We start from the raw sequence: 26,755 nt of genomic DNA on the forward strand, positions 1-26,755 counted from the left end.
TCAGATGTGTTTTGCCACGGTCTGCGGTGATACCATTTGCCTTGGCGAATCTGAAATTCAAAGGGGTACCGGCTGCATGCATTTAAAGGTTTAATATGCGGCTTGTAATCCTGGGCAGATTTGCCATCTGAGCGGTGGCGAGCGGGCCAATCTGTCAGCAATAGCTGTGGGTGCTGGCTAACCGCCCTCCACTTGGGCTGCCAAGGCTGGCGCGGCAGCCCCGCACTCGCCCGTGGAAAGACTCGTCAGCGTTAATACGGTCTGATGCAGCCCTTCTCTCTGCCAGAGGAAAGTGTCTTTCCTCGTGGAATAACAGATAATTAAAGCAATTGCCTGAGAGTAATAATTGAAAACGTGAAATTAAACAGCATTATGGAAAATAAAATGCAAATTGCTGTAAAAACAATGGAGTCGGGCTGACCTCCCAGTGGTACCAACTGTTACTGGAGGATGAGCGAGCGTCTGTTCGGGCTCAAACAACTGGCTGCATCCCGCTCCCTTTGTAGAGGAAACTGCCATAATCCTCAATGCCCTGTTCACCAGCATCTTGAGTTTTGGTGCTGATTGCCTCAGAATGGGATGTGATATTTAGCATTCATTTTTCTTGCTAGGTACTGCATATACGCGCTCTTTAATAAGTCTTTGGACTGGGTACATGCAGATGGTATCCTGTGATGATGCATTGTGCACAACCAACAAAGTATTCCAGGAATTTAGATTAGAAAGGCTATATAAGAATTCATACCTCTGGCAAAGTGCTGAGGGACAAAACATTGACTATTTTGTTTTGTTTTGTGGAAGGGCTATTTCCTCTCAAAGGAGAGAAGTTATGCAACAGGAGTCCTTTCCTCCTGCTGTTCCCAGGTGAAGACATGGATTGGTATTCAGCAGGAGGGTTGGAACGTGGGCTATGGGCCTTTGGGGTAAACCATTTAGCTAACTCAACAGTGAATGCTGGGAGGCTCGTTTTAGGGCTCAGAAAAAAATGCATTTCTAACAGGAGAGTCATGTCCAATTTAGCTTTGTTTTACGTTGTTTGTATGTTGCTTTCTATGAGCTTTTTAATGTAACTTTGCCTTTTGAGATACCATTGCATTTTGATACAGTTAATTAGCTGGTTAAGATACCCTTTCTTCAGTTTGATGATAAAACATTTGCTGCTACAGTGCACCTGCCTATTCACCATGTTCATCACATTGAAAGAATGCTTTTTGTTGGTTTGCACAAATTTTATGATCCCTGAAAGTTAAGGAGAGCTTACTCTGAATTTTAGAAAAGCTTTGTTATTTTGCTTTTTTTATTCAGTGCTGCCAAAAGAAAGTTCAGAGAAGATGCCTTGCTAGCATCTGCAGGGTTTCAGCTATGGAACTGTGATGAAGAGTTTTGATCACCTTTTCGGTTTTGGTCAACTGTCAAGTTTGATGCTTTTTGGTTTTGAACTGAAATAAGTCAGTCAGCCCTGCTTGCCCTAAGGAGGAGTGATGTTGTGTGGAGGCTGTGGGAAGAGAGAAGGCCTATGGCTCTGGTTTCACTCTTCTCCCTGGGTGGCAGTGGGTGAGCCTCTGGGGAGGCAGAAGACTTTTTTGGATTATCAGGATCATCTGCCTAAAGCAAGTATTAATTTGCACAGCAAACTGGGCTGTTTGTGCCAAACCTTTCCTCAGCCAGTAAAATCCTGCTCAAGTCTACATCATCTTACCTTTATCTTGATTACTGACAGTGGCTAAGCAGGATATAAGGTTTTTTTGTTGTTGTGCTTGAGGCTTGCACAGAAACTTCACTTTCCTCATTTGTTTCATACTGCTTGCTTTTACTTACAGAAAAGGTGTTTTTGAAAGGAAGACACAGTATAGGTGGGCATAGAGGACTCTTTTGCAATGACTTGTCTATTCTACCTTCACTTTCACTGCATCATATTTATGGTCTGTGATAGACATTCTGGTTTTCCAAACCTTTGTTTCAAAGTTATATGAAAAGCTTCCTTGAAGTGATCTGTTAGGCTCCTTGTAAATTATTTGAGTTGTAGTTTATTCTGTATCACAGTCCTGACTCAGACATGATAATAATGAACATTCAACCCATGAAAATTACAGTATTCATAACTTGTTTGTTTCACAAAGTTTTTTTTTTCCCCCTGTTTTTTTCCCCCCTCTATCCACCTTTGATGCTATCTGTGTCATTTAACCCTGAATGAACCATTCTCTGTCTATCCTGCCTCAATTTATCAGCTTCATGGATAAATATGGCAGTTTCCCCTAGATGCCCGGTCATCCTAGGTTTCAACAACATGAAATACTGTAATCCTCCTGGTCTTAATTTAATTCTGCCCCAGTTAGCTAAGTCCTCTGGTCTGCATAGCTAGCAGTCATTTAGTTTGCACAGCAGCCTTTGGAGTTGCCCTCCCTGCAGGCTTTCCCTGGGGTCCTGTGGTGGCTGGAGCATCTGGTGCTGGGGACTGTGCTGCTGAGTGCGGCCTCAGTGGTGGCTCCTTCCCCTCCTGCCATTTTGTGCTTTACAGGCAGAGCAGCTGCAGTGGAAGATTGGTCCTTCTGTGTAGTCCTTATAGTCACTTCTCAGTCAGCCCGTGGCTGAAGCACCCAGTGAATGAGATGCCTGAAATGAAGGTGATGTTTCTTGTAATTCTTAATGAATTACAGAAGAATAAGAGCAGCTGGTAGGCTTGGGTGTTTTAGAAAAGGGTAAAATTGTCTGCTGAGAAATTTTTGAGGAGCTGTCTTGTGGTGTGTTAGCCCGCAGTGGTGGGGTTTTGTGCAACTTTTTTCCTTCATTGTCTTCTAACTAAGCAGATTTTTTTTATTTTATGCTGCAGGATAAATGCTGTAGTTCACTGTGCACTGCCCAAGGTGATATAGATCTCAAATCACTGTGTCTGGAATCCATACTTTTGTGAATTATGCGTTTTTGGTTGCTTGTTATTTTTTTTCAATCAAGAGCACTGCATTCAAGAACCAAAGTTTTCTGAAAACTCCTATATCTTTTTTTAAAATATACTGGTTTTTTTTTAATGTTCAACATGTATTCGGTTAGGCTCAAACTAAGAGGATTTAAAATGCTCAGATAAAGTGAGTGTTGCTTATATTTATTTGTGTGGTGGCATGGCCAGGGACATGGTGATATGAATTTTGCTAGTTTGCCTCCTGTGGCTTTTATTATAATAAAATAAATTAGAAGTGCCACCTCTGAAGGGCCAGATGGCTCTCAATTAGATTATTTCATCAGAGCCCTTGATTTCTTCAGTAGGAGGGTCAGTGCAGCATGATGGAAATGTGAGCTACTTCCAAGGGGACAAGTTTGAGTAGCAGCAATGCATGATACCAAGACATTTAAAGTAATCGTGGATTTTTCTGTACTGCAGTGCAGCATGCAGGATAAAACTTGGCTTGTCACCTTTGTTCATGATCTTCAGTGTATGTTTGTATGGGAAAAGCTGTGCAGCTTTTCTTGCTAATCACTGAGTGCACAGTTCATTGGAAAGTAGAATCTTATTCTGGTTTGCTATGCATGTAGGACATCAGAAAGTTAAAGCAAGTCCTACTAATTTCCTACTTAAAAAAAGTTTCATGCTTCCCCTTAATGGTCAATCAAACAAACAAAATTATTAGCTCACCTTCTTTTATGCTAAGAAGATAGGACTATTTAGGCATATTATTAAGGCTATATTTCTAATTCATTATCTGCTTGAAAAAAAAAAATTCTTGGTCTAAATTTTGTACTTATAACTAAAATTTAAAAAATAATCCCACTTTGTTCAAGAATTAAATTTTTTGTGGGGTAAAAAGAAAATTTTATTCATAATTTCTCACAGTAAATATATGTAATATTTTATTATGTTCCTAGCATGTTAATAGATTTAAAAGTGCCAGGAATATATTGATGAATTTATGTAAAATAAAATTATTATTATTATTACTATTATTACTATTACTATTATTATTCTAATTATTATAATTATTATTACTATTATTATTGGACAATAATTTAGAAATGTTTTTTCTTTTTTCTCCATTTGGAAGTTGTGTCATAAATATGCTAAAAGAATTTGTATGTCTGTGGAAAACTGACAGAGGTACATATAAAGTAAAAAATGTTCTAAAAGAATATGTATGTCTGTGGAAAATTGACAGACAGGTACATATAAAGTAAAATTTAAACACTACAGCTATTTGTGTTTTTTACTCCCTTTCTTTTTGTTTTTTTAACATGATCTGACAGAGATTGTGCATTATTGCTGGCATTCAAACTATCCATAGTCAATCCTCTTTTTTTTCCACCCCCATCAAAAAGAGACAATTCTCCCTTCACATAATGAATAAACCCAGGAATGTTTTGGAATGTGTTCTTTACAAATGCCCCTTTCCTCAAGGCAGCAGAGGTTTGAATCCCTGGGCTGCTGGGGGCATTTTTCCAGCCCTTGTGCTGCTGGTGAAGTTGTGATTGCAGCTTTGGGGACTGGGTTGCTCAGACAAACTCCAGACCTGTGCCCTCCTTACCACATATAACTTGCCCTCTGCTCTGCTCCCAGTGGCGGTACAGTGATTCCGACCACAAGCTGATCCGTTTGGTGATGATAATAAATGGGCAGGGAGTGTGTTTTCAGGAAGGGTTTTCATAGTCCAGGTTGGTTTTTTTGCATGAGCACAGGAGGGAAGGTGAGGAGGGAGCAATTGCAGGGCAGCTGATAGGGCACTGCTGCCAAAGTAACGTGGGTGTCACTGCAGCCAAAGTGTTGACATCTTCTGATCTCTGGAGGCATCCCGGCATCCAGCCGAGAGCCCAAGAAGGCAACCAGAGTTGACTGTAATTATTAGCAGTAGAGTGGACTTATTTTAAGGTGTTTACAGTAGGAAAATGATGGGGATGTGTAAGGTTGAGCTGTCCAGGCTTATAAAAACCAGTGGTGTGAAAAAAACAAGTTTGGGAAAATTTAGAGGGAACATTGCTGCAGAGAGGTGTCTCATTGCTATTTAAACAAAAAAAGCAAAACTCCCCACTTTTCAGCCTGAAAGGTTGAGGGAGAAAGGTTGATAAGTTTTAAATTTCTATACAATGCACTTAAATTCTACCAGTTAAATAAGACATTGGAGTTTAAATTCTTTTGATTCCATTCAGGTTCTAAAAAATCCACTACAATTGCATTTCATATTTATTACATGCTTGATTTCTTTCATGAGGCAAAAGAGAGATATTTAAGACTAATTGTTAATTTACCTAAGATTGTTTTTAAGCTGCATAGGCTTTGCTGTTGACTTTATTTAAAACATAGATGATCTAATTTCATTGCCTGAAAAAAGTTTAATAAAATCATGTTCCTATCAAATTAAAAATAACCTTGAAGTCAGAGCGATTTATTTAAGATTGTTATTTTAAATGCCTGAAATGCCAGAATTAAGGAGGTTTTTTTTCCACAGGGTAATATTTCTTTTAATCAAGTGTTTATAGAGAGTAGTTCTTTGTGAAGCCCAGAGTTATTTTCACAAAAGAGGAGAGCTGCCTGGTGGTGACCTCTCTTAAATGAGCAATTCAGGGTTATCAAATCAGACAGCAAGGGACTGGAGGAACCAAGGATCGCACAGGGTACAGCCATTACCCATTAGTATAACTCCACATTAATTTTAAATTGAATTTTTAAAACTTAATTGAGCAGCATTTTCAAGCTCTGTTCAGTGTGAGAAGGACATAAATTGAAACAGTATGTACCAGGAACCCTTAATAAGTAGAGAGAACTGCTGCCTTTCTTCCCTCTCCTTTAAAATCAGTGGTAATGCTCTGACATTAAAAAGAAGAATTTAATTAAGAGATCGTGACAGTGCATCTGAACTCTGACTGGCTAATGGGTTACCAGTGTAAGGGATACGCGCTGAAATGAATGCAGGGTTTTTTCTTCAACGTTCATTTTCAGATGAGAACTCTCTTCTGTTTGAACTTTTCATCACTTTAATGATGGAGAAATATTCTAATGGATAATCTGTACATGAAGAAAGACTTTGAAAATGTAGTTTTGCAGTTGGATTCCAAAGAAAAAATTCTAATACAGAGAAATTAGAGCAACTGCTCCAAGTCTTGTAAGACAATATGGTAGGAAATCACTGATATAAATAAAAAAGAAAATCTGAGGTGTTGTTCTAGAACTGTAAAGCTTGTCGAATTTTATTTTAATTAATTTCTCTGAAAGTGCATTACTATTTCATTTTAAGTAGGAGCCCAATTCACTTTGTTTCTCAACTTGAAGCATGCAGATGAGCTTAAGTAAGCAAGTTCTGATCTTCGGAGTGTAAATTATTTTATATGGTGTAGCTTGGATGTGCTTCTCTGCTGCAGACTAAGCGTTTTGCATTCCAATTTAAAGCACTGGACTTACTGGAGTCCTTCATTTTAGAAAACTCCCTAATATGTATTTTCACTTCAGAGCAGAGCAAGAATGGCTGCATTACATGGTTTATTTGTCAAGTCTGCTATTATATAGGTTCAAAGATACACCTTGGGTTTATTATTGGCTCCTTGGTATTTTTGACAATCATACGGCAAGTTTGTATTAAGTGGGGGAGCTTGGCATCCTGCTGGGTGGATTTGATGTGGCAAGGCCATCAGGGCAAGGGACAAGCCTGAGAGGAAGAAAGTATCATGAGGTTTGTTTATTTTGGTTTCTTCAAGGCACTAGATCCAAGGTTTACATTAAGTTATCATTTCTGACAGTCCAAACCTTTGGTTGACACTGGGAGCGGGTGGGGGCAGGGGTGAGGAAGGGAGGAGAGTGGGGAGTGCAAGGATTGGAAATTCTCCTTTCAAATTTAGTAGTTTCTATCAAAGGAAGCCAGCTAGTTGGAAGATGCACCTCCCACAAAATAATTTTACTGTTGTTTAAGCATCACCAAAATAAAGTCTTTAACACCATCCCTCATTTGCTTGATATTGGAATTTAATAATTTCATTGATTCCTGAAGTTCAGTAAGGCCTTTCATGTGTAGGAGTGTTTGCAGGCATCAGAAAACTTCCTTAATTTTTCTAAATCGGAGTCAGATACCCACAGAGCTGAGGATGGAGCCTGTCTGTCACAGGGTGACCTGTCTGACACAGGTTGATCTAGGTGTCCTAGAGCCCAACATCCATTGCTTTTTTACCCTCTCAGATATATACCCCTGTGATAACCAGGTTTGTGGTTGTTATGAGATGATGACAGTTTTAGGGAGAGGCAACAAGAGTACCTTTTGGAAGTGTCATATGTGCCATTTTGTTCTGGAAATCTGATTTTGCTCTTGGTATCTTGTGACTCTTTCTGGCCTAGCCCTGCAGACAGAGCTCACACCTGAGGAAATGGCAGAGAGGGTGGCTGGTGAGGGAAACTGGATGGCTTCTTCCTGCAGTGAAAGAAAATCACACCAATAAACCTGCATTTGGCAAAGATAATGGCATGGTCTTTGTACTGGAATATGAGTGACTGAAATCTGCCTGCTTGGTATAAATAGAATTAATCTGCTTAAACATGGTAATAGCTAGAGTGAATGCTTGTTTCAGTGGTGATGGACCCCTGGTTAATCTACCACAAAACTCTTTAAAGAAACTAAACCATGCTAGGATGACAAAGGGTAGATGTAAAATGAAGGGTCTGAGTGTTATGAAGTACTCCTGCCTGTGACAGGAGGCTGGCTGATAGACACATGCAGCATTAAATCATCTCCTTTTTCTGCCCTTTATGTTTTGCCAGAGGCTTTCAGGTTATTGAATTCTGTGGCTCAGCAGTAGCCCTTTTAGTGTTAGAAAGCTTAGAGTTTAAAACCTCAATGAAGTTTCTCATTCCAGAGGTTGATTAGAGCTAAAATCGTCCACAGAGGTCACGCTTTGCTATGTGTTGAGCAGAATGGGTGGTTACAAGCAAATGCAGCCATCTTTCTGGGGACTGAGCAATGCTGAATGCTCAGAAACTGTATCCTGGTCAGGAACTAACATGCAGCTGATCCATGGGAGAGAGCAGTGACATTGTTCTCTTTGTGCATGTTTCTGGGTGTTTTTGAATGCTGACTTTTGGTGGAGGGTCTGTTTTTCAACTGAAATCAAAATTGAGCATTTAATGTGAATGGTAATAAGGAAAAAGATCTCACAAGAGCTCAAACTGTTTCTATCTTACTGACCTGTCACCTGGCCCTGCAGCTCCAGACAGATTAAATTTTTCAGTGATTTGTGGTAGCTGCGCTTTTTTTAAGAACTCTCTAAGCTCCTTCCTTTAAATGAGATCTGTGTTCTTCCTTTTTTTTGGTGCCTTCCTGCCCTTCACTTTTTATTTCAGCTAGCTTTAGATGGATAGGTGGTGCTTAGTATAACAAAGCTAAAATTTTAGAAGGTATTGAATTTGGACAGATAAAAGGTAACATTAAAAAGGAAACATTGGTTGGTTGGTGAAAAAGAGCTGTTGCAGACCTTTGAAATTCCTCAATGCCAGGTTTGTTTAAATATATCTTACAATATACCCAGTGTATGTGTTGTAAATCTGCTTAAAGTTGAATTGATTTTCTTAGGAGTACAACTGCTACTGCTGGGCTATCCTGGGATGATTCCAGCTATAAGGCAGTTGCAGTCGAATATGTCATGGTCATGTTTTGTGCCAGTGCAAAATACTGGTGGTGCTTTTCACTGCCAAACTTGATTTTGAGTACTGCTTGTTTCTTGATGGCACCTCCTTACTGAGCTCTTCTACCATGAAAATGCATGGCAGCATGGTCTGAATGCGTTTGGGTTGAGATTTTGGTTTTTGTGTCTTCTTTGTATGATGATAATGACAAATGTCTTTTATATCTTTTGAGTTAACTCTGCCTTGATTACTCTTATTTTCAGAGAAGAAATGGGGAAGATATTCCAGTTGCTCAGACTAAAAATATCAATCACAGAAGATTTGCAGCTACTTTTAAGTTGCAAGAGGTGACAAAAACAGACCAGGATTTATACCGCTGTGTAACTCAGTCAGAAAGAGGTTCTGGAGTCTCAAACTTTGCTCAACTTATTGTTCGAGGTAAAGCTTTATTTATTTTCATTTTATCCAGTTAAATGCTTTTAATGCCAGTGCTTTCTGCTTACACGTTTTATTTAGCCTACATATACCTTGATCTGAAATGATCATACAAAGATAGCCCTATGAAACTGTCATATGATGAAAGACTGGTTTGCAAATCTTCTTACAATTGCTTTCCATGGAATGCACCTATATAAAACCCTGATCCCAAAGTGTGTGTAATGTGCCTGCATGCTTTCCTGGGAATGCTATTTGTTGAACTTAGGTGCAAATCAGATTCCACTTATACATAGTTACCATTCCCTTTTAAAATCTGTTGCCTTGAGCACACTGGTAATAGAGCAAATAATACATTGTTCTGTTACCTTGGAGACAGGTAGATAAAAAGAGTTGTAAACTTTCACCTGCCCAAGGACTGGGAGCATTGTGGAGATGTTCTGTGATGTTTTCCAACACAGAAGTAAAAGGAAAGAAAAGAAAACTTGCTTTTCCCACTTGAAATTTTCTGGTTGAAATTAATTCAAAAGCTTGCTGATGTGCAACCATGGTTTGTCTGTGGTGTGATCAAGTTGGTGAATTTTTCTTTTTTGCATTTTATGCTCTGGAAACGTGTAATCTTGACTGGCAAAAGATGTGTTTGAACATATAAAATTCAGTTTTCACTTCCAAAATTGTGTGGTCTATGGCCTGGAATAAGCTATTGAACCACTTCTTACCTAATTATGTTACCTCCAAAACTGCCTGTTTCATTCTTTTTTGTGATGAGGTTTACAGTTTTTTAAGTGGGAAAAAGAAGTGGTGTACAAAATCTGTTTGTGGAGCTGCTGCCTGATGGAGGGACAGATTTGGCCAGGTGGGTGGAGGGTCTGACACACAGCTGGGCTCTTGCTCAATTCATTGGTGAGGCAATGGGCTGTGTGCTCAGTTTGGCATCATGTAGTCAGACACTGCATCTGGAATGGGGACAGGGCAAGCAAGTTTGTCCTCAGCTTGTAGAAATAAAAGCTGTGAAGGAAATGCCCTGACCTATTTTTTATCTGGTATTTGCTGGCAGAGGTATTTTCCCTGGGAGACCAGTTGATTGAGGTCAACCAGGTTTTATGGCTACTATAAAACATCAATAAAAATGGGCCTTGCTGACTACACAAAGATTTAGACAACATGTTAAGAGCTTCTTTTTATTCTGTTAGATGCACCTTTTGTCTACCAAACTGCAAGATGGTCTTCATCCTAATAAATTGAAATAAGTCCTGCTGAAGCATGAAAACAGACTTTTGTTGTTAGAAAGGCAGGGCAAATCAATGTATTTATCCAATAAATTAAGTTTTCTATTTTTTTCTCGTATACAATGGCAATAAAATGGTGTTAAGAATAAAAATGTCTCAAAAAATAACCCAACAAGAATATAAAATTTCATAGCACCATCTTTTAAAATGCATCATGTTGTCCTGCTTAGAAACTTAGGTAATTTCATAGATAGCACCATATTTATGGCTCAAAATATGAATTTGATAAGCAGCTATGTATATAGCAGCCATAGCATTTTTTTATTTAAAGGTTGATTTTACTTTTTGTGTGCTTTTTATTGTAAGTACAAGAATTTTAACTTTTTTTTAATATATGTACGCATACATACTTACATACATATATATGTACATATATGCACACACACACACATACACACATATATATATATATATATGTATATATATATAAAATATTTTAAAATGCCCTAAAAGATAAACCTTCCAAAACCATTTTCATCTCTTTGACATCATGGTAGAGAACAAAGATATATGTTTTATAGTTGGATTTATTGCTTGCTGTTGTATTTGAAAAGCAATATACAGTAATATATTTTCTTGTTTGTCTGGATAACCGCTAAATAAATCTTGTTAGCCAAAGAAGCATACCCATACCCTTAGGGATCAGCTACCCTGGTGTTAAAACTGTACTGAAAATTAACCATAATGACAGGTCCTATATCTCAGTGGCACTTTAAAGCTGACATCCTGCTACATGGATACAAAAGATGATAATTTTAAAGGAAATTTTTGGGCCACTGATATGAATTGCCTTTAATAAGAGCTGGCATAGTATTGCCCATTGTCAAAGATGACCCAGGGGGAAGAGTTTATTAGTGCGTTTCCTTCTAAACTGGGAGTGACAGGGCATGCTTGGGGCCCTTTTGTTGCTGTTTGTAACAAATGAAAATTTCACTGCAGAATTCTCATGCTGAAGAGTATTGATCTGTGTGTTCTCACAGCCAGAGGAGGGGGAAAAAAAACGATGAAACACAATTTACTTTGTCATGGCTTTAGTATTGCTTCCAGATAATTCTGAGCAACGATAGGGTCTTTGGTTTGTAGAAGCTAAACTTTATTGACAACAGCATTTATTAGAGAGAGAGGGATGGAGGACAGGAGTTGTTGCACAGTAACTCAAAACCTTGGTGTTTGGATTCATGGCCAAGATATGGATATATCATGGGATATATCTCATGTCTATACAGATGTGTGATACCACAATACATAATACAGGTGTAGAGGCATCTGATACGTCTGATCTGATACAAGTCAGTCTTGATGAATAATGAAAGTTTTCAGTTCTATTGTGTACATTATGTTGAAACATCTTTATTTCATTTTGAGCTTTAGCAGAAGAATTAGTGGAGTTCTAAACTCTATTACAAATGTAGTTACCTGGGAGGGATGGTATACATTTCAAGAACCTGAAAGGGATAACTCAATTACTCTGATTAGTTTTTTGAAGAAGAATTGAACTAGGATAGGATTTCTAATTAAATTATGAGATTTTACCAAAAGTAGTTCCAGTCAATGATTTAATGTCTCACCTTTGTTTAGAGCTGGTCTTCAGCTCCCAGCTCAGTGGCTGCACTGTATTGATTTTTTTTTTACATGGTTTCTATGGCATTGCTATTATTCTTGGATGCGTGCAGAAGGAGTTTTCCCTTTCATCTTCCTTTTACAGGAAGTTTGGTGCTGTCATTACTGTTAGTTTACTTACCCTTCTGAATATGTCCATCTGATTAATTGTCTATTTATGTCTTCCCTGGTTAATTGGCAATTTCTGGGAAGGGAGTTTCTTGAAGTCTTCAGGGACTCCTGTCTCTCCTGGAACTTGAGGGAGATGCCGGGAGGGAGGAACAGTAACTGTGATAGGTAAGAGTGAACAAGAAGCCACTGATGATTTCTTTCTTGTTCACTTGTTTCTTACTTGCTTTTGAGAGCAAGTGTATATCTAAGTCTCTTCTGCTTAGTGTGGAATTGTAGAAATGAAGTACCCAAAGAGATCTCACCTGTGTATATTTGATACATACAAGTGTGTAGCCTTTCCAAGTGACAGTATCAAATGTTCTGATCTTCAGTCAGTAGAGAACTTTGCCCTGTAATCAGTTCTTGTACTGCTTTATTGTTCCATGCTCTTAAAAATGTACTGGAATGTTTCTCTGAAGTTGTTAGTATTTGCCAGAAAAGTTACCTTGTGCATCAAGAAATGAGGCAGTGTCCAACACAGCAGCTGTGATAGCAACTTCTTAGTTGACATGGATTATTAGAAGTGGCTGTGAGATGGGGATGAAGCTGATATTACATTCTCATATGGTTAGTTAATAAATCTTTGTAAAATAATCCAAATTCAGTTTGTCCCCATTTGGAATGTCTTACTCTTGGGCAGCCTTGCAAGGACTGTGAATAAAATAATCATTTTCTTTGGCTGCAGTACAGGGAAGATACAGGTGCTAAGTCTCCTTCTTTTTAATATTCAATTTAAATTTAATTCAATTTAAATATTCAATTTAATGTTCAATATATATTCATGTAATAACAGTTTGTTGCTCTGATTGTCAAAAAAAGGAGCAAACCCTTTTCTTAAATGGTATAAAAATGAATTGCACTTTATGTAAAGTGTTCATATGCTTGCCCAAGTTTGGGTTCTTTTTAAAGTAGCTGCACATTGTTAGAAAAATAACTGTACAAAACTTGATATTATGGTATTAAATGCTGCAAAATCAGCAGGAAATATGGTGCATTTTATTTTATGTAGTGGATCTTGCACATATGATTTGGAAGAAAATGTTTGTTAAAGATAAGGTGAAAAAATAAATGATAAAACCCTCAGAATGTATGAATCAAATGTGGCATTTGTTAATGTGGAGAGTTCTATCATACATCTGGTTCTACTGATAAGTTTATAAGGTTTATTTGAGCCATAAATTACAGCAATTTTTTATAGTTTTACTATGTGATTTTTTTCTTTTTAACATTTCTTCATCCAACCAAAACATCTCTTCTGTGCTAGGTTCAAAGCAAGGGGAGGTCTCTGCCTTGATTTATAGTTGCAATATGGAATTGTCTTCATGCACCTGGTAAATCCAAGTTAGTAACAGCAAAAAAAGGCAGTCTTCCTCTACTGTCATCTGAATGTTCTTCCAAAAATCCTAACTTCTGATGAACTGACTTGTTTCTAGGCATCTCACCTGTTTGTATGTGTTTGTGGATATAATTGTTTCTTGCATTTGATTTGACATTGCAGGCAGTATCTCTTCTAAGTCATCAGGTTCAATTTTTTGTGGGATTTGTGATTATGTTTGCTCTTTTTGTTTACTTTATTGGGCTGAGTTTGCCATCAGAAGCAGTTCCTGTTACACGAGCCTGGCAGTGATTCTTCTGCCTTTTTTATCTGAATCTCTAGGTATTTTATGTAGGAAAACTAGTAATTTGGCTGGTTCCTGGTGATGCTAGAACTCTGTGAAGATAGAGTTTGCCCTTGGCAAGTAATTCTTATGGGAGCATTATTCTTTTTCTCTTACAAGAAAGCTTTGAAATATTTCCATTTGAGAAAGCTGTGGACTGAAATGCACTTTCCAAATTTCATTGGTACTTGATTGGTCTGGAAAAAAAAAGTGAAATCTAAGCTTGCTTCAGATGTGTGTACTCAATTCTGTGACTTAGTTTATTCGTTCAGTATAATAACAGACCTAAAAATATGTTAAGAAGAGCACTAGATTGCAGGTGAAAAGTAAATACATCAGGTAACCTGAATTTATATTCCCTGCTTGCAAATAGACTGAAGTACTTTTATATGAATTTTGCAAAATGCCCCATATTTCTACCTTCCATTATTAAGTTCTCTGATAAATAGGAAATTTGAAAAAAAAAATGTTTCCCCTCTGGTGAAATTGCCTGCCATCATAAATATTAGACAGTTCAGGTTATTAGTGATGCTTTGTAATGTGTTCAGAAATTCAGTCTCCAAGAGACAGTGGCTTTGGACTGTATCTTTGAAAAGCCTTTGGTGTGAGTTTTTCTGAACTCACTGAATTTCAGACCAGAGAGGAGGAAATTAAGGAAAGAGATTTTGCAGTCCAAGTTATTGAAATATATGGGCTTTACATCACTAATTTGCCTAAGTTTCCTTTTGAATCATCAACAGACTTCAGCAGAGGTATGCAAATATTTTATTTGTGTCAGAAGACCCCTGTGGCTGCTACGCTTGGTTCATAAGATGCATTCCTGGAGTATTGATATTAATACTGGTACTCTTTTGGACACTCAGCTCATCTTCAAAATGACTTTATACTCTTAAGTTTCCTCATTAGTTGTAGCCTAATTCTCTCATGGCTGTATCGCTGCAGGAAGAGCAGATGACAATGTCATAATTACTTTGCAGTAGTTGAAAAAATAAGGAAATTATTTTGTGAAGTTTTTCTAAACCTTGATAATAAAACACAAATTATAGTTTGGGTGTATATTTAGGCATAAGCATTCATCAGAAAGTCAAGTAACTCAATCTTTTTATGGCATTCTCTGGTTTTAATTTCTCTACTATATTAAGATCTTATCCTCTTTAAGTAGGTTTAACATGTGAATCTTCCTATTTTTCAATCCTCTGTTTCTCACAGCAGGTAAAGAGGAGCTGTCACCCTGAAGTCAAATCCTGCCTCCTTTACATAAAAAGAATGAAACAAGAATATAGGAAAATGCCTCAGAAAGTTTTATGCTCATAATGAATGAATTGAACCAGATAGGAGTCTCAATTTCATTATACATATCAGAAAGAACAGCAGCTTCACTTTCTGCTCAGGCAACCCTTCTGTGGAATTAACTCTGCTCAGCTCCTTTGCTCAGGCAACATTTGTCTCTGGTTTATATAATTAATAGGTGCATTGCTCATTTCCTTTAGGAAGTGCAGGAAAGCTGCTTTTGCTGGAGAAGCAGGAGAAAATAGTTTTGACCAGTTTTTTCAAAGAAGCCAAAGAGACTGATTCACACAAGGTAACAGAAATGCCAGGTATTTGGCATAGGCTCCATTCCATATTTCTGTGTTGAGCAATCTTGGCTGCACAGGTTTACATTTGAAATGACAGTGACAGAATGGCTGAGATTGAAAGGCACCTCTGGAGGTCATTTGGACCAAACTCCCCCTACTCAAGCAGAATCACCTAGGGTTAGTTGCCCAGGATCGTGTCCAGACGGCTTCTGAAAATCTCGTGGGATGGATATTCTGCAGCCTCCTTGGGCAACCTGTGTCAGTTCTCAGGCACCGTCACAGTAAGAAAAAGTGTTTCCTGATGTTCAGAGGGACCTTCCCGTATTTTGCACTGTGCCCAGTGCCTCCTGTTCTGTCACTGAAAGGAGCCTGGCTCTATGCTCTTTGCACCCTCCCTTCAGGTGTTTATACACTTTAGCAATATCCCCCTGAGACATCTCGTCTCCAGCTGACTCTCAAAGTGTCTCTAATGTGGGCTGGTGCTTTATTGTAGTTCTGATGTGTTCTTCAGGAACACCTGAAACATTTAAGGTAAAGCACACATTTTGCTTTTATATCATTAGACATGAATTTTGTACTGCTTGATATAGGCTAAATTAATACTCTCAATAGGCAAAAGCTAGCAATTTCAGTGTTGATATGCATCTTCTTAATGTATTCTCTGAACTTAAAGGTGACTGGTCTGGATCAGAGCAAAAAGCCAAGTCCTGTAGCTCTGTGTCCTGCCCCAAGAGCCAGTGATTGGGGCAGAGTTATCAGAGAAAAGTCGATGTAGAAGTATCCTTTGCTAACTTAGAATTTTTCTACCCCAGGGGTCTGTGGTTCAGACATCATCTAAGAAAAGGGCAATACCCTCTCAGCCTGGACATAAGTGTTTTGCCTCAGTTTCTCACTCATAAGAATGCAGGAACCAAAACAGATTAATGATTAACTAATTCACTTACGTGGTGCAAGGGCCATTTTCTATTTATAGTTTTCATTGCCTAGTGTATATTTTCCCCTGACATCCATGATGGATGTTGATGCTTTGTGGCACTTTGATTCACGAGTCCAAGCACTATGAGTTCCTCTTGTGTTTTCTGTAAGGCTTCATACTGCCTGCATGACAGCACGTGGAATAGCAAACTCTGTGGAAGTCCTCTCTTCTCTGCTTGCTTCTCAGTGGCAAGAAGCATGATGGGCATACTATTTTCACAGGTGGAAATGAGAACAACAGGAAAAAGAAGAGGAGAAAGGCTGGGTGGGGATGCTGACAGCTAGCTGGATCAATGTTTGCATGGCTATTTCTGCTTCTTTCTGAGAGCTGCTTTTCTGTATGTCAGTGTAGTTGTATTTCTGGGCATCTGATCACATCTAGAATTACAGATAGCTTTTCTTCTGTCATTCCTAATTAGTAGGTGTGGCACTATTTTGTGTGTCATTAGGTGTGATGCTGTTTTGTGTCCTGGAATGAACATGTAGCAGGCCTGGCTGGTTTTCTGATGGCTGTCTTTGACCATGTTACATAAACATTCAGGCAGGAATGTGCTTTCAAAGCAAATCTCCAGAAAAGGGCCCTTCTCTGCTTACCAGGCAGTGGACTGCTACTTATTCTTGTCAGCTCTTGTGGAGACCTTGCCATGTCTTGGTAGCAAAATAAATACAGCTGCAGGGTCAATGAAAATCAGTGGGAGCCTATAATGGGTGGTGATCTGAGATGACCTTGACCGAGTGGCTCACGGTTGCAGAGGAGTTGGCTCTGTGCTGTCAGGTTTAGTGCTGGCTTTAGGTAATATTCCTCATGGGTTTTCTGCCCCTGCAGCAGACCAGGTATTATCAGCCCCCTTACAGGCAGCATAAACTGGGAATCATCTGCTCTGGCAAATTCAGCAAAGCCAAGATATGATGCAGCTTCACTCAGCCTGATTCGAAATGGTGCTGCTGGTGATACCAGAGATGTGGCATCAGTGACTGTGTGAGCGACATCTCACTGTTTAGGTGCTCTCCTATATGTCTGCCATTTTCTCCTGTGCCTCCTTATTGCAAAATGACTTAGGTGAATTCAAACACCAAATAAAGCATTTGGGAAATTAAAATGTAATCACTTTGAATAGCGGGTTTCTCGTTGGACTTTAGGCTTAATGGAAGTCAGTGAAAAGGGAAAAAAGAGGCAAGGGAAAAGCTTTCGGCAGGTGTCACTTTAGGCAGGAAAAAAGAGGATTCTTTGTTTCTTATATCTGTGTTTTATCCAAGTACAGTGACATGAAGATCATTTGCAGTAATGTGATTTTTCTCATCTTAATTAGAGATGTCTCCAGACTGCCCCACTGCATCACTGCTGTATTTCACTTGGATAATTTCCCTTCCAGTATCTGGTCTGTCTCTACATTTATTTAAATCAAATATTTCATTTGAATACTGCAGCTGAGGATGGTCTCTCTCAGTTTAAATGCCACTGACATTACTGTGGAGGTTAAAATATTTACTTAAGTACAGACAAAGTTCCCTTACTTGCCATCATTTTCCGGTTTGGGGGAGGGGAAAACCCCTCTAGGTTTGACATCTCTGTATTGTGCAGAGTTGTTAAAAAGGGTGCCGATGAGTAGATGCATGGTAATGATGAAAAGGGGTGCATTTGGAATTCAGCATAGATGGCAGAAAATGCAGCATGTCAGAGAAGCCATATATTAAAGGGAATTTGAATTGGAAACTGAATCCCAACCTGCCACTGGGGGCATTTTGATCATTTTGATTTATTAAACTTTTATAACAGCATTCAGATGAAGCTGAATTAAAACGCTTAGTCTTGGGTGGTTTATGATACACAAGTCATCACGCTAGTGAAGTCTCGCCGTGATCAATGTACAGTTAATTTAAGTTGCTTTCTTAATGCAGGTGCACCTGTGTGCTTTAGTATGTATTTAAAAATCTAACAGTGTTCTAATGCTGAATCACTGAACAAAAATACAAAATGAAACCACACTGACATTTATTTTCAGCTGCATTTGAGTGAATCTTGCTATTAAACTGTAGTTGAACTGCAGGAAAACAAACTGCATATATATTCTTATACCAATTTTATATATTGATAAATATACACTCATTATAAAGTAGCTAGCAATGAAAATATAAATATTTCCTTGAAAATGGGTCATACTGCTAAAGACATAGGTGCTTGCCTTGTACTGTTCTGACCATCTCCCAGCCTCAGCAGCTGTACAGAGTCTCAGTGAGCACCATCCCTGCAATAAAAGGAAATCAATTACTATTAGAGTGGCACTGCAGGTTAAAGGCATTACAGGTTCACACTCAGTTTTGCAGCAAGGAGATGATACTTCGCTGCAAATGGGGAATGATGCAAAAGATGGATGAGACAGAGTTCAAGGAGCAGTACTGTGAGGGTCTGGCACTATCATTCCAAGCTGTCTCAGAGACGTGATGGATGATTCAGTGGCAAGAAGCAATAATACCCGATGATGAGACATTCGTCTCCAGATCTTGAGCCCACTGCATGCTGTCTACCTGTTGGTGTTCTAGTGGCATAATGATTCCTGATGTGTTATGAAGAGCTAAACTATTGTACTTAAGCAGCTAATTTGGAATGTTGAATTTAGTAACCTAGATTTTTTGCCAGCTTCTAGAAAAGCAAGTAGCATATCAAATGCTCCTGCACATGGTGAATTTAATTACCTCTTATTTATGTGTGGTACCTGTTGACAGGATCTTGTAAGCTGTGCTAATACGATAAGTAATTTGTTACCTCCAGAAATCTCTTTCTATGTGCTCTCTGATCATTATCATGAAACATGATAAATGATCTAGCCCACAAGGTGCGAATGAAAATGAAATGGATAATTTGATTCTATGTCTAAATTGTCGCTGGAAAAGTTGTTGCAATTATAATGAAATTTATCTCGTAAAAATATGCTTTGCAATGTGCCAATGACCTTTAATCATCTTGGCTGAGGAGTTATTTGAAGATAATTTTAAAGAGATTACAAAAAGTTCGCTCAAAGTAGTTTGGATAGAAGTTTTCTTTCTTTCCTAAAGAGTTTTAAATATTTGTCTGCTTAATAATTCATATTGCAGGATTTTTCTGCAGTGTTAATTTTATTTGCAGAATTTTTTCAGAATTATATAGAAAGTGGTGAGAAACATATCTGCCTCTCCTGAAGAAGGGGAAGCTTAGCTACATGCAGAAAGATAGATTTCTTCCTGCTGAGATGCAGTGTTGAATTTGGATGTGTTGATTTACTAGAGAGCTTGTCACTGAGATTGATATGGAACTGCTAACAGGCATGTCTTGGAGAACATTTAAGGAGTGTTATAAGGAAAATGAATGTGTTTCTCTCCCTTGTTCCCCAGGTATGTTCACAGTGCTAATGGCAGAGTCTGTGTCCTACCTCCTTCATGAGGAAGGATGACACTGTTTTATTAGGACTGATATTTTAATTTTCATCTCTTCCCCAAATTTTTTGTGATTTTTATTTCTTTTTAAACTTCTTTGTTTCCAGGACTTCATCTATAACATTTCATGTAGTTATTCTATGTCCATTTACTTAGTCTTTTGGCATGTCTTGTGCTGACAAACATTTTGAGTGTATCGTCCCAGTTGATGTCTGTATATGGTAGCAAGTGAAATTTTTCACTTTCCTGAATTCTTCACGATTAAACAAAAGAGAAAATTTCTATTGATGAGTTTGGGGGTTAAACAGACACAAAATTCAGTGAACAGTTAGGAAAAAGTGAGACCACCTTTTCAGGAATTAAATATTGCTTAGACTTGAATTATATTAGAAACCTTACAGACTAATAAGAATGGTCAGTAGGGATGGTAGGGAAAAGCGTCTCAAGTCAATTTAACATTACACTTTTCCTTCAAGAAAGGAGGATGTAAGTACAAAATATCACAGAATTATAGAATTTTCAAGGTTGGAATAGACCCTTAAGATCATGAAGTCCAACCATCAATTCAGCACTACCGCTGTAACCCCCAAATCATCAACCAGTGCCAGACTTCAAACATCTCCAGGGATGGTGACTCCACCTCCTTCCCAAGCCACCTATTCCAATGCCTGACCATCTGAACAGTGAAAAAACTTTCTTCTGCTATCTGTTATGAATCTCCCCTGTCCCAGTTTCAGGCCATTACCTCTAGTCCTCTCACTGCAGGCACAGCAGGAGAGACCAGCCTTCACCTCACTGCAAACTCCTTTCAGGGAGCTGTAGAGAGTGATGAGGTCTCTCGTGAGCTTCCTGTTCTCCAGACTAAACAAATCCAGCTCCCTCAGCTGTTCCTCATAATCCATGTTTTTTTTGATCCTTCATGAGTCTGGTTGCCCTTCTCTGAAAGCATTCCCTAATCAACGTGATCTGAAGGGTATAAACATTGTGTGGCGCTAGTTTAAGGCTTATAAAGCAGAGATAATTTTTGATGAGTTCTAGTTTTATTAATAATGATTGTCGTAACTTTGTGTGAATTAGTTAATTTGAATAAATAAATACCAGGAAAAATACTTTGCTCAATTTAGAGCTTTTGTCTGTAATTTTCCATAAATGAATGGATTATAAGGTAAATTAATTTAAAATTTACTTAGATGTACCAAGCATCTTATAGTTTGTGGAATCTAGATGAATCTTTTATTAATTTTTTTTTATATTTATATTAGCTTTTAGACTCCTTGTGCCTATCTTGTGGTAGATTCTGTAAGACCTATGGAACTGTGCCTGTTTGGGGATACAAGGTAGAATACTACGAAGTATGAATGCCATATTTATTTTTAGTAAAACTGTCTTACTTTAATAAGCTGGCTTACTCATTTCCTGAGTAGATCAAGAATAGTATATTGTATTGTTTACCTGATCTATTTCACTATCCAATGAAGACTGAGTCTAAAAATACTTTTTTCCTGTTTTGTTTTTTGGTTGTTTTTTTTTTTTTTACCTGAAGTTGCAGTTCTGAGTTTGTGTGAAAATCTCAGCTTTATTCTTATATTGGCATCCTCATGGTAACATAAGCTGTGTTTTTAAACAACTAGAGATAGAAAGACAACCACTTTTGAAGGGAGATAGTGGTAAACTAGATGTTTTTCTTTGGCTTAAAAATTGAGATTGAAGTCTCATGACTTTTAATGCTTGCTTTGAACTTTACTCTGACTTTAAATTGTGTTGACAGCAGCTGGAAATTTCTTGACTAATGATTTATTCTTCAACTTTTCACTTCTCTTGGACTGGATGACTTGCATGTCCTAGAAAAAACAAGACAAGTTTTGTGTGAGCAAACTTGTGATCTATGGGCTGCATCACCAGCCACTGCAATATTTTCCCCACTTTTTATTGGAGATAGAAAGGAGCAGCTGTTTGGCAGTGTAGGAAGCACAGCTTCATTTTAGCAGCTGGATACTTTCAGGGTGCAGTTGCAGTGTGGTTTGTTGTTTTCTTTTGGTTTTTTAATATGTGATGCTGAAACACAGTTCCTGCTTTGAATGTATGCACCATGACACGTGGCTATCATAGTGCACTGAAGAGAAGAAGATATCTGCAAGTTCTCACAAGTATAGATAGCATGCTGCAACCCTCACTTTTGCCAATGACTGCTCTGTTTATTTATTTGTTTGGTGGTTTTTTTCCCTTATTTTGCACCTCTGGGCTTTCTGCAACATGATTTAAGTCTGCCATCTTTTGTGCCCTACATGTTGGTTGCTACTTCTATCAGTGGAGCAGAGAAAATGCTGTCAGGTTGAATGTGCCAATAAATGACAATGAGGTAATAGAAAGGTGATAAAAAAGTCTGTTTTACTAGAAAGAATAGCTCCTTTTCCAAAAGATTTTTGTAAAGGTAATATAATTGGACACCTCAAGAAAAAAATTGGACTGTGTCTGTATTCTGGCTGGCTGCAGACATGTTTAAGATGTTTTAAGTTTAGGCTTACAGACTTCTTTTCTTTCCCAAGGTTTGTCTTTGTTTTATGTGGGAAGCTACCTCCATCTTTTAATTTTAACTTTTTGTTGCTTAAGTTTGTTATCTTCAGCTATTTCCTAATGCCATTTTAAAAATCTGTTTGACCTTCCTCTTGCATTTTTCTTTCAACCTGGCTGCCTAAAGAAATATTTAATGAGTTTTATTTTTCCTGGGAACACCTCCAATACCTACTTGACCTCTAACTAGGTATGTGGACTATGCAACACAAAGAATTGTGCCCTAGTGACACTTCTTTTCCCTCCAAATTGCTGTCATTATCAGTGACATTTTCACAATTAGAAACAAAATGATTCTCCTTTTTTTTTTACTTTCAATTGTTCCAGGAACAGCTTTAGCCTCTTCTTTGAATAATATTATAAAAGGCTAAAGAACTGATAGAGATAACACCGTCTGGCTTTTCATTTAGGCCAAATCAAGTGATGGTTTCAAGAAGTTGACCAAGAAACTTTCTGGAGTTGAAGACAGAGTGGTTTAATTATTGTTTTAGTTTGTCCAGATTTTGCTGCCCTTTACCAAAACAACCCCTAAAGCAGGAATTTAGTGGTATTTCAGTGCTTCCAGGCTGGAACAAAGAATTTTTTAGAAATGTGAAAGGAGGACAATGTTTTTTCTCTGAAACTGAATGTTTCATTCAGATGTTATTGCTTACATTATGAAAAATGGAGGGGACAGGCAGGGAAACATGTGCGCCAAACAGTATGTGCAAAGAGTTACCTTATTAAGGAGACTATCCCCTAAGACATTTGCATCATTAGGACTTCTGATAATTAAGATGAACTATATTTCAGTAAAAAGACAGCCTTCTGGCCAACTGACTAAGCAGATGCCAAGTGGAAGCAAATGATGCTAAGTTGAGCTCTCAGGCAATTAACAGAAATTAATGGACCAGGTACCTACAGTCTGTTTCCTGTGAGTGTCAGTTCAGTGTCTTTGCCCTTCCTGCACTTCCAGCTCAGATGACTTTCAGGGATTTAGCACCTGATGTTTCCTTATCAAAATTTGCTGGGATTTATTACCAATTTAGCAGAGCTTACAGGATTTCTGTGGTGGATTAAAAATTTCACAGGATTCTGGAATTTTAATCGATTGAGTGGGAATAATTGAAGCAAATCTTCAATGACAAAAATCCTGTTTTGACGCATAGCATAATGTTACAGAGGAGCTTGCACTGAGTAAAGAGCTGAAAGCTGTTACCATTTGGTCTGGTTTCAACCTCAACTATGAAAAATGCATCTCCATATTCCCATAATTTATGCAGCTTCCTAATCTGTGAAAGAATTTCTTGCATGTCCTGTTTTTGACTGATTTGTGCTTCATTAGGAGATTCATACATCATCTGTTTATTTATTTGTTCGACCCTTCCTTAAAGATATGTAAGATAGGCATGGGCGATGTCTGTTTATGTGCAACAGCATCTGATGTTACAGTAGAGACATCAAAAGGTATGGTCCTACCTCTCTTTTCCCTCTCCTACTCCCCATGACTTGTTATTTCCTCTTTTACATCAGAAGCATGCTTGGCCCTCTCTCCAGTGAGCTGACTGGGGAGCTAAATTTAAAAAAAAAAAACAAACTCCTGACAGTGTAGAAAGAAGTGGGTGTTTTTGTGTCAAACTAGTTTACTAGTAGTAGAACCTCTGGTCTGGGAAATACGGAAAGACCAGAGAAGAGGTGGTGGTTCACTCCCAACACTGATGCGGTCATTTTGGGTTGGCTTAGATATAATGTTAAACTTCATCCTCAGCCTGCTTTGCAGGTAGATTACACTGTGCTGCAAAAATCTTTGTGCCCACAAGGAATTGTGGTGATTGTTCCTGAGATAAACAGTGTTGTCTTGGGGGTTTTCTTTGGTAGCAGCTTCCTTGTATGAACATGCCTTTAGAGAAGTTGATTTAACAGAGAGGGGATGACAGGAGATACAAGTATGTTCCCTCAAGCCCACATTATCTTGTCAGAGCTGAGGAGATAACCAGATACCAGAATGATAGGCCTTAATGTAATAGGCTAGAATAGAAAACCAGCAGTAAAGCTCATCTTGGGGTTGTTATGAGAAAAAACAGCTGGACTTGGTGTGGAAGAGGAAGAAATTGACCAGAAAAAAGAAAGGTAAATAAAAAGGAAAAGAAAGATAAGAAAAATATTTTGCTTGAACTGGACATTTGGCTTAATTTCAGAATGCTAATCAGGCTATTTAAATATGGAAATACAATAACACTTGGAGTGGCTTTTCAATATACTAATTGTATAAGTAAGTAAGCTATTATGATTTGTAAGAAGTAAGTTATTATGATTTGTATAGGTGTAATTAAAGCATGGAAAAGCAAACATGTCAGTGTAGTTGTTTTATCAGTAGTATTCAATGAATAATAAGATAGGCAGCTATGCACACATCATTGTGCTGCTCTGAGAAGTATTTGAAATTTTCACCCAAAGGAAAAAAAGTGGAGGAAAAATGCACTCTTGTTAAAGGTTTTGTTGAATCTAAATTAAAAATATTCTTCCACTGAAGAAAAAGTGACTGATTGCAATATTAGAAGTAATTCAGGTTTCTCAAAAGGACATTTAAAGGGAGTGAGGCAACCAGGGGGCACTGTAAGGTGTTCATAGAAGAGAAAAGACAATACAAAGGCAAAAATAGTATAGTGAATAGCAAAAGATTATGAACTTGGGTGAGAAAAGTGCCATGAAGACTCATAGATGGAATAACAGGTGTTTTGTGGCTTTTAAATAATTGATTATTATATGGTATAAATGAGGCATGAAGAGAAATGCTTCATTAAACAACTTGAGAAAAATTAGGCAACATATCAAAGGGAAAATGGTTTGGGCTCTTCAGTGCTTTCAAAGGGTACTTTGAGCTTCAGCAATGTTACTGGCCTGCTTCCGTTACGCATTTTTTTACTTTATGTGTTGAAGAGAAAGAAATGATAAATTATTCAGGCCAAGAAGAGTATAAACACCGCAGTAACAGTACAGGTAAGTATTCTAATTACCTTGGAAACAAAGGCAGACAGCAGGGCAAAACATTTTGTTTGGCAGGAGAGGCTGTGTAGAAAAGTGGCAGTTCTATCTTATTTTAAGGTATTTTAATGGTTGTAAATATGGTTAGTATTACTCATGGATTGGCCTGCAATGAGAAGAATTGAGGGAGTTCAAACAAGCTATTTTATTTGCTGACTTCTTACCTTTGCTGATCCTTTTCCCCACACATTAAAATGATGATGGGATATGAAAAAAACTTCATAAGATATATGTGGAATGGCTTAATGAAGGTACAACATAATTATGGTCTTCTTACTGCATCTGTATTATGTTAACCACTCAGGGATGTAAATCAACAGAAAATTAATCACTTTTCAGTTGGTTAGCTTAGATTGCTTTGGCTCTGCAAAGTAGCTTTTGTTTTAAAACCTAGAGCTCTCCATTCAGGCATCAGAAAAAAAAAAAAATAAAAGGAAAGATGATAATTTATAATTAAATGCGAAGGAAATGTGACATATAACCATGCACCATCCACATGCTGAAAGAAGATAGTTGGATCATTAGTAGCTCTATGCTGAGGTCACTGTATCCAATAATGGATTACATGGACTGAAGCCTATGGGTTATTTCCAATATTGTCCAATATTCAATGAGTAGCTTGATAGCTGGCAGCAATTTCTTGTTTTTTTTTTACTTCTAGAGAACATGGTAGTGATATCAGAAAACATTGCTGCTTGGCCAAAATTGTCTCCGTTTAATGAGTAGGCTTATAGAGATGTAAGAGAGAGGCATTCCATATATCACTGAGCATCTAGCAAGCTATAGCTTAAGATTTATTGAGCCAGAGACTGTATCAATGAATCATGTGTGTAATATCCATGACAAACCTTATACAAATTTGTCAAATAATTTCTGAGCTTGGGTTTTTGCCCAATTGGGAGCAATGAGTTCCCACAGTTAGCTCAAGTTATTCATGAAAGAATGTACTCTTTCTGAAGTTGCCATCTATTTTCACTCCAAGAAATAGCAAGTCATTCCATATTAATCAGTTTCATGCCACTCGTCATTTCACAAACGTCTAGCATGTATTCCTTCAATCATCATTCTTTCATGTTGAGTGTTGCAGATTGATTGTCTCCACATAGGAAGTTGTCCTAGGTCTTCAATAACTTCAATTTGGCCTTTTATATGTCTTCTAGCTCATCTGGCAGGAGATAGGAAGATCAGATGTATACAATTTATTTTAGATGAGTGAACATTATGGGTTTACACAGTCACACAAGACATTATGCTTTCTTTGTATTCTGTTCCTAATAATCACTGATATCTTATTTTTTTTTTGTCTGGATTGAACTGACGTTGTCTTGAAATTCCCAGTAGAAATATTATTCCTGTCTGATTATACTGATTTAGAGTCCATAAGGGATTCAAAAGGCTCAATACACTGCTTTGTATTTATCAGCTTTGACTTTGCCATTTTATTTCTTAATTCTACAGTAT

At 37.8% G+C, this 26,755-nt stretch overlaps 1 protein-coding gene across 2 annotated transcripts in view; it reads left to right on the forward strand.

Annotated features, from left to right (window-relative positions):
• The window catches only part of PTPRK (protein tyrosine phosphatase receptor type K), a 382,407-nt gene that overhangs the window by 180,695 nt on the left and 174,957 nt on the right, over positions 1-26,755 (forward strand). For both annotated transcript variants that reach the window (XM_088052431.1, XM_088052432.1), the window contains exon 6: positions 8,848-9,022. In XM_088052431.1, coding sequence (XP_087908557.1) covers positions 8,848-9,022 — 175 coding nt within the window. The remainder of the gene's footprint in view (positions 1-8,847; positions 9,023-26,755) is intronic.

This window comes from Pseudopodoces humilis, chromosome 3 (assembly GCF_049639895.1).
Source record: "Pseudopodoces humilis isolate 2021_Gansu_Grassland_sample_001 chromosome 3, ASM4963989v1, whole genome shotgun sequence".
Taxonomy (NCBI): Eukaryota; Metazoa; Chordata; class Aves; order Passeriformes; family Paridae; genus Pseudopodoces; species Pseudopodoces humilis.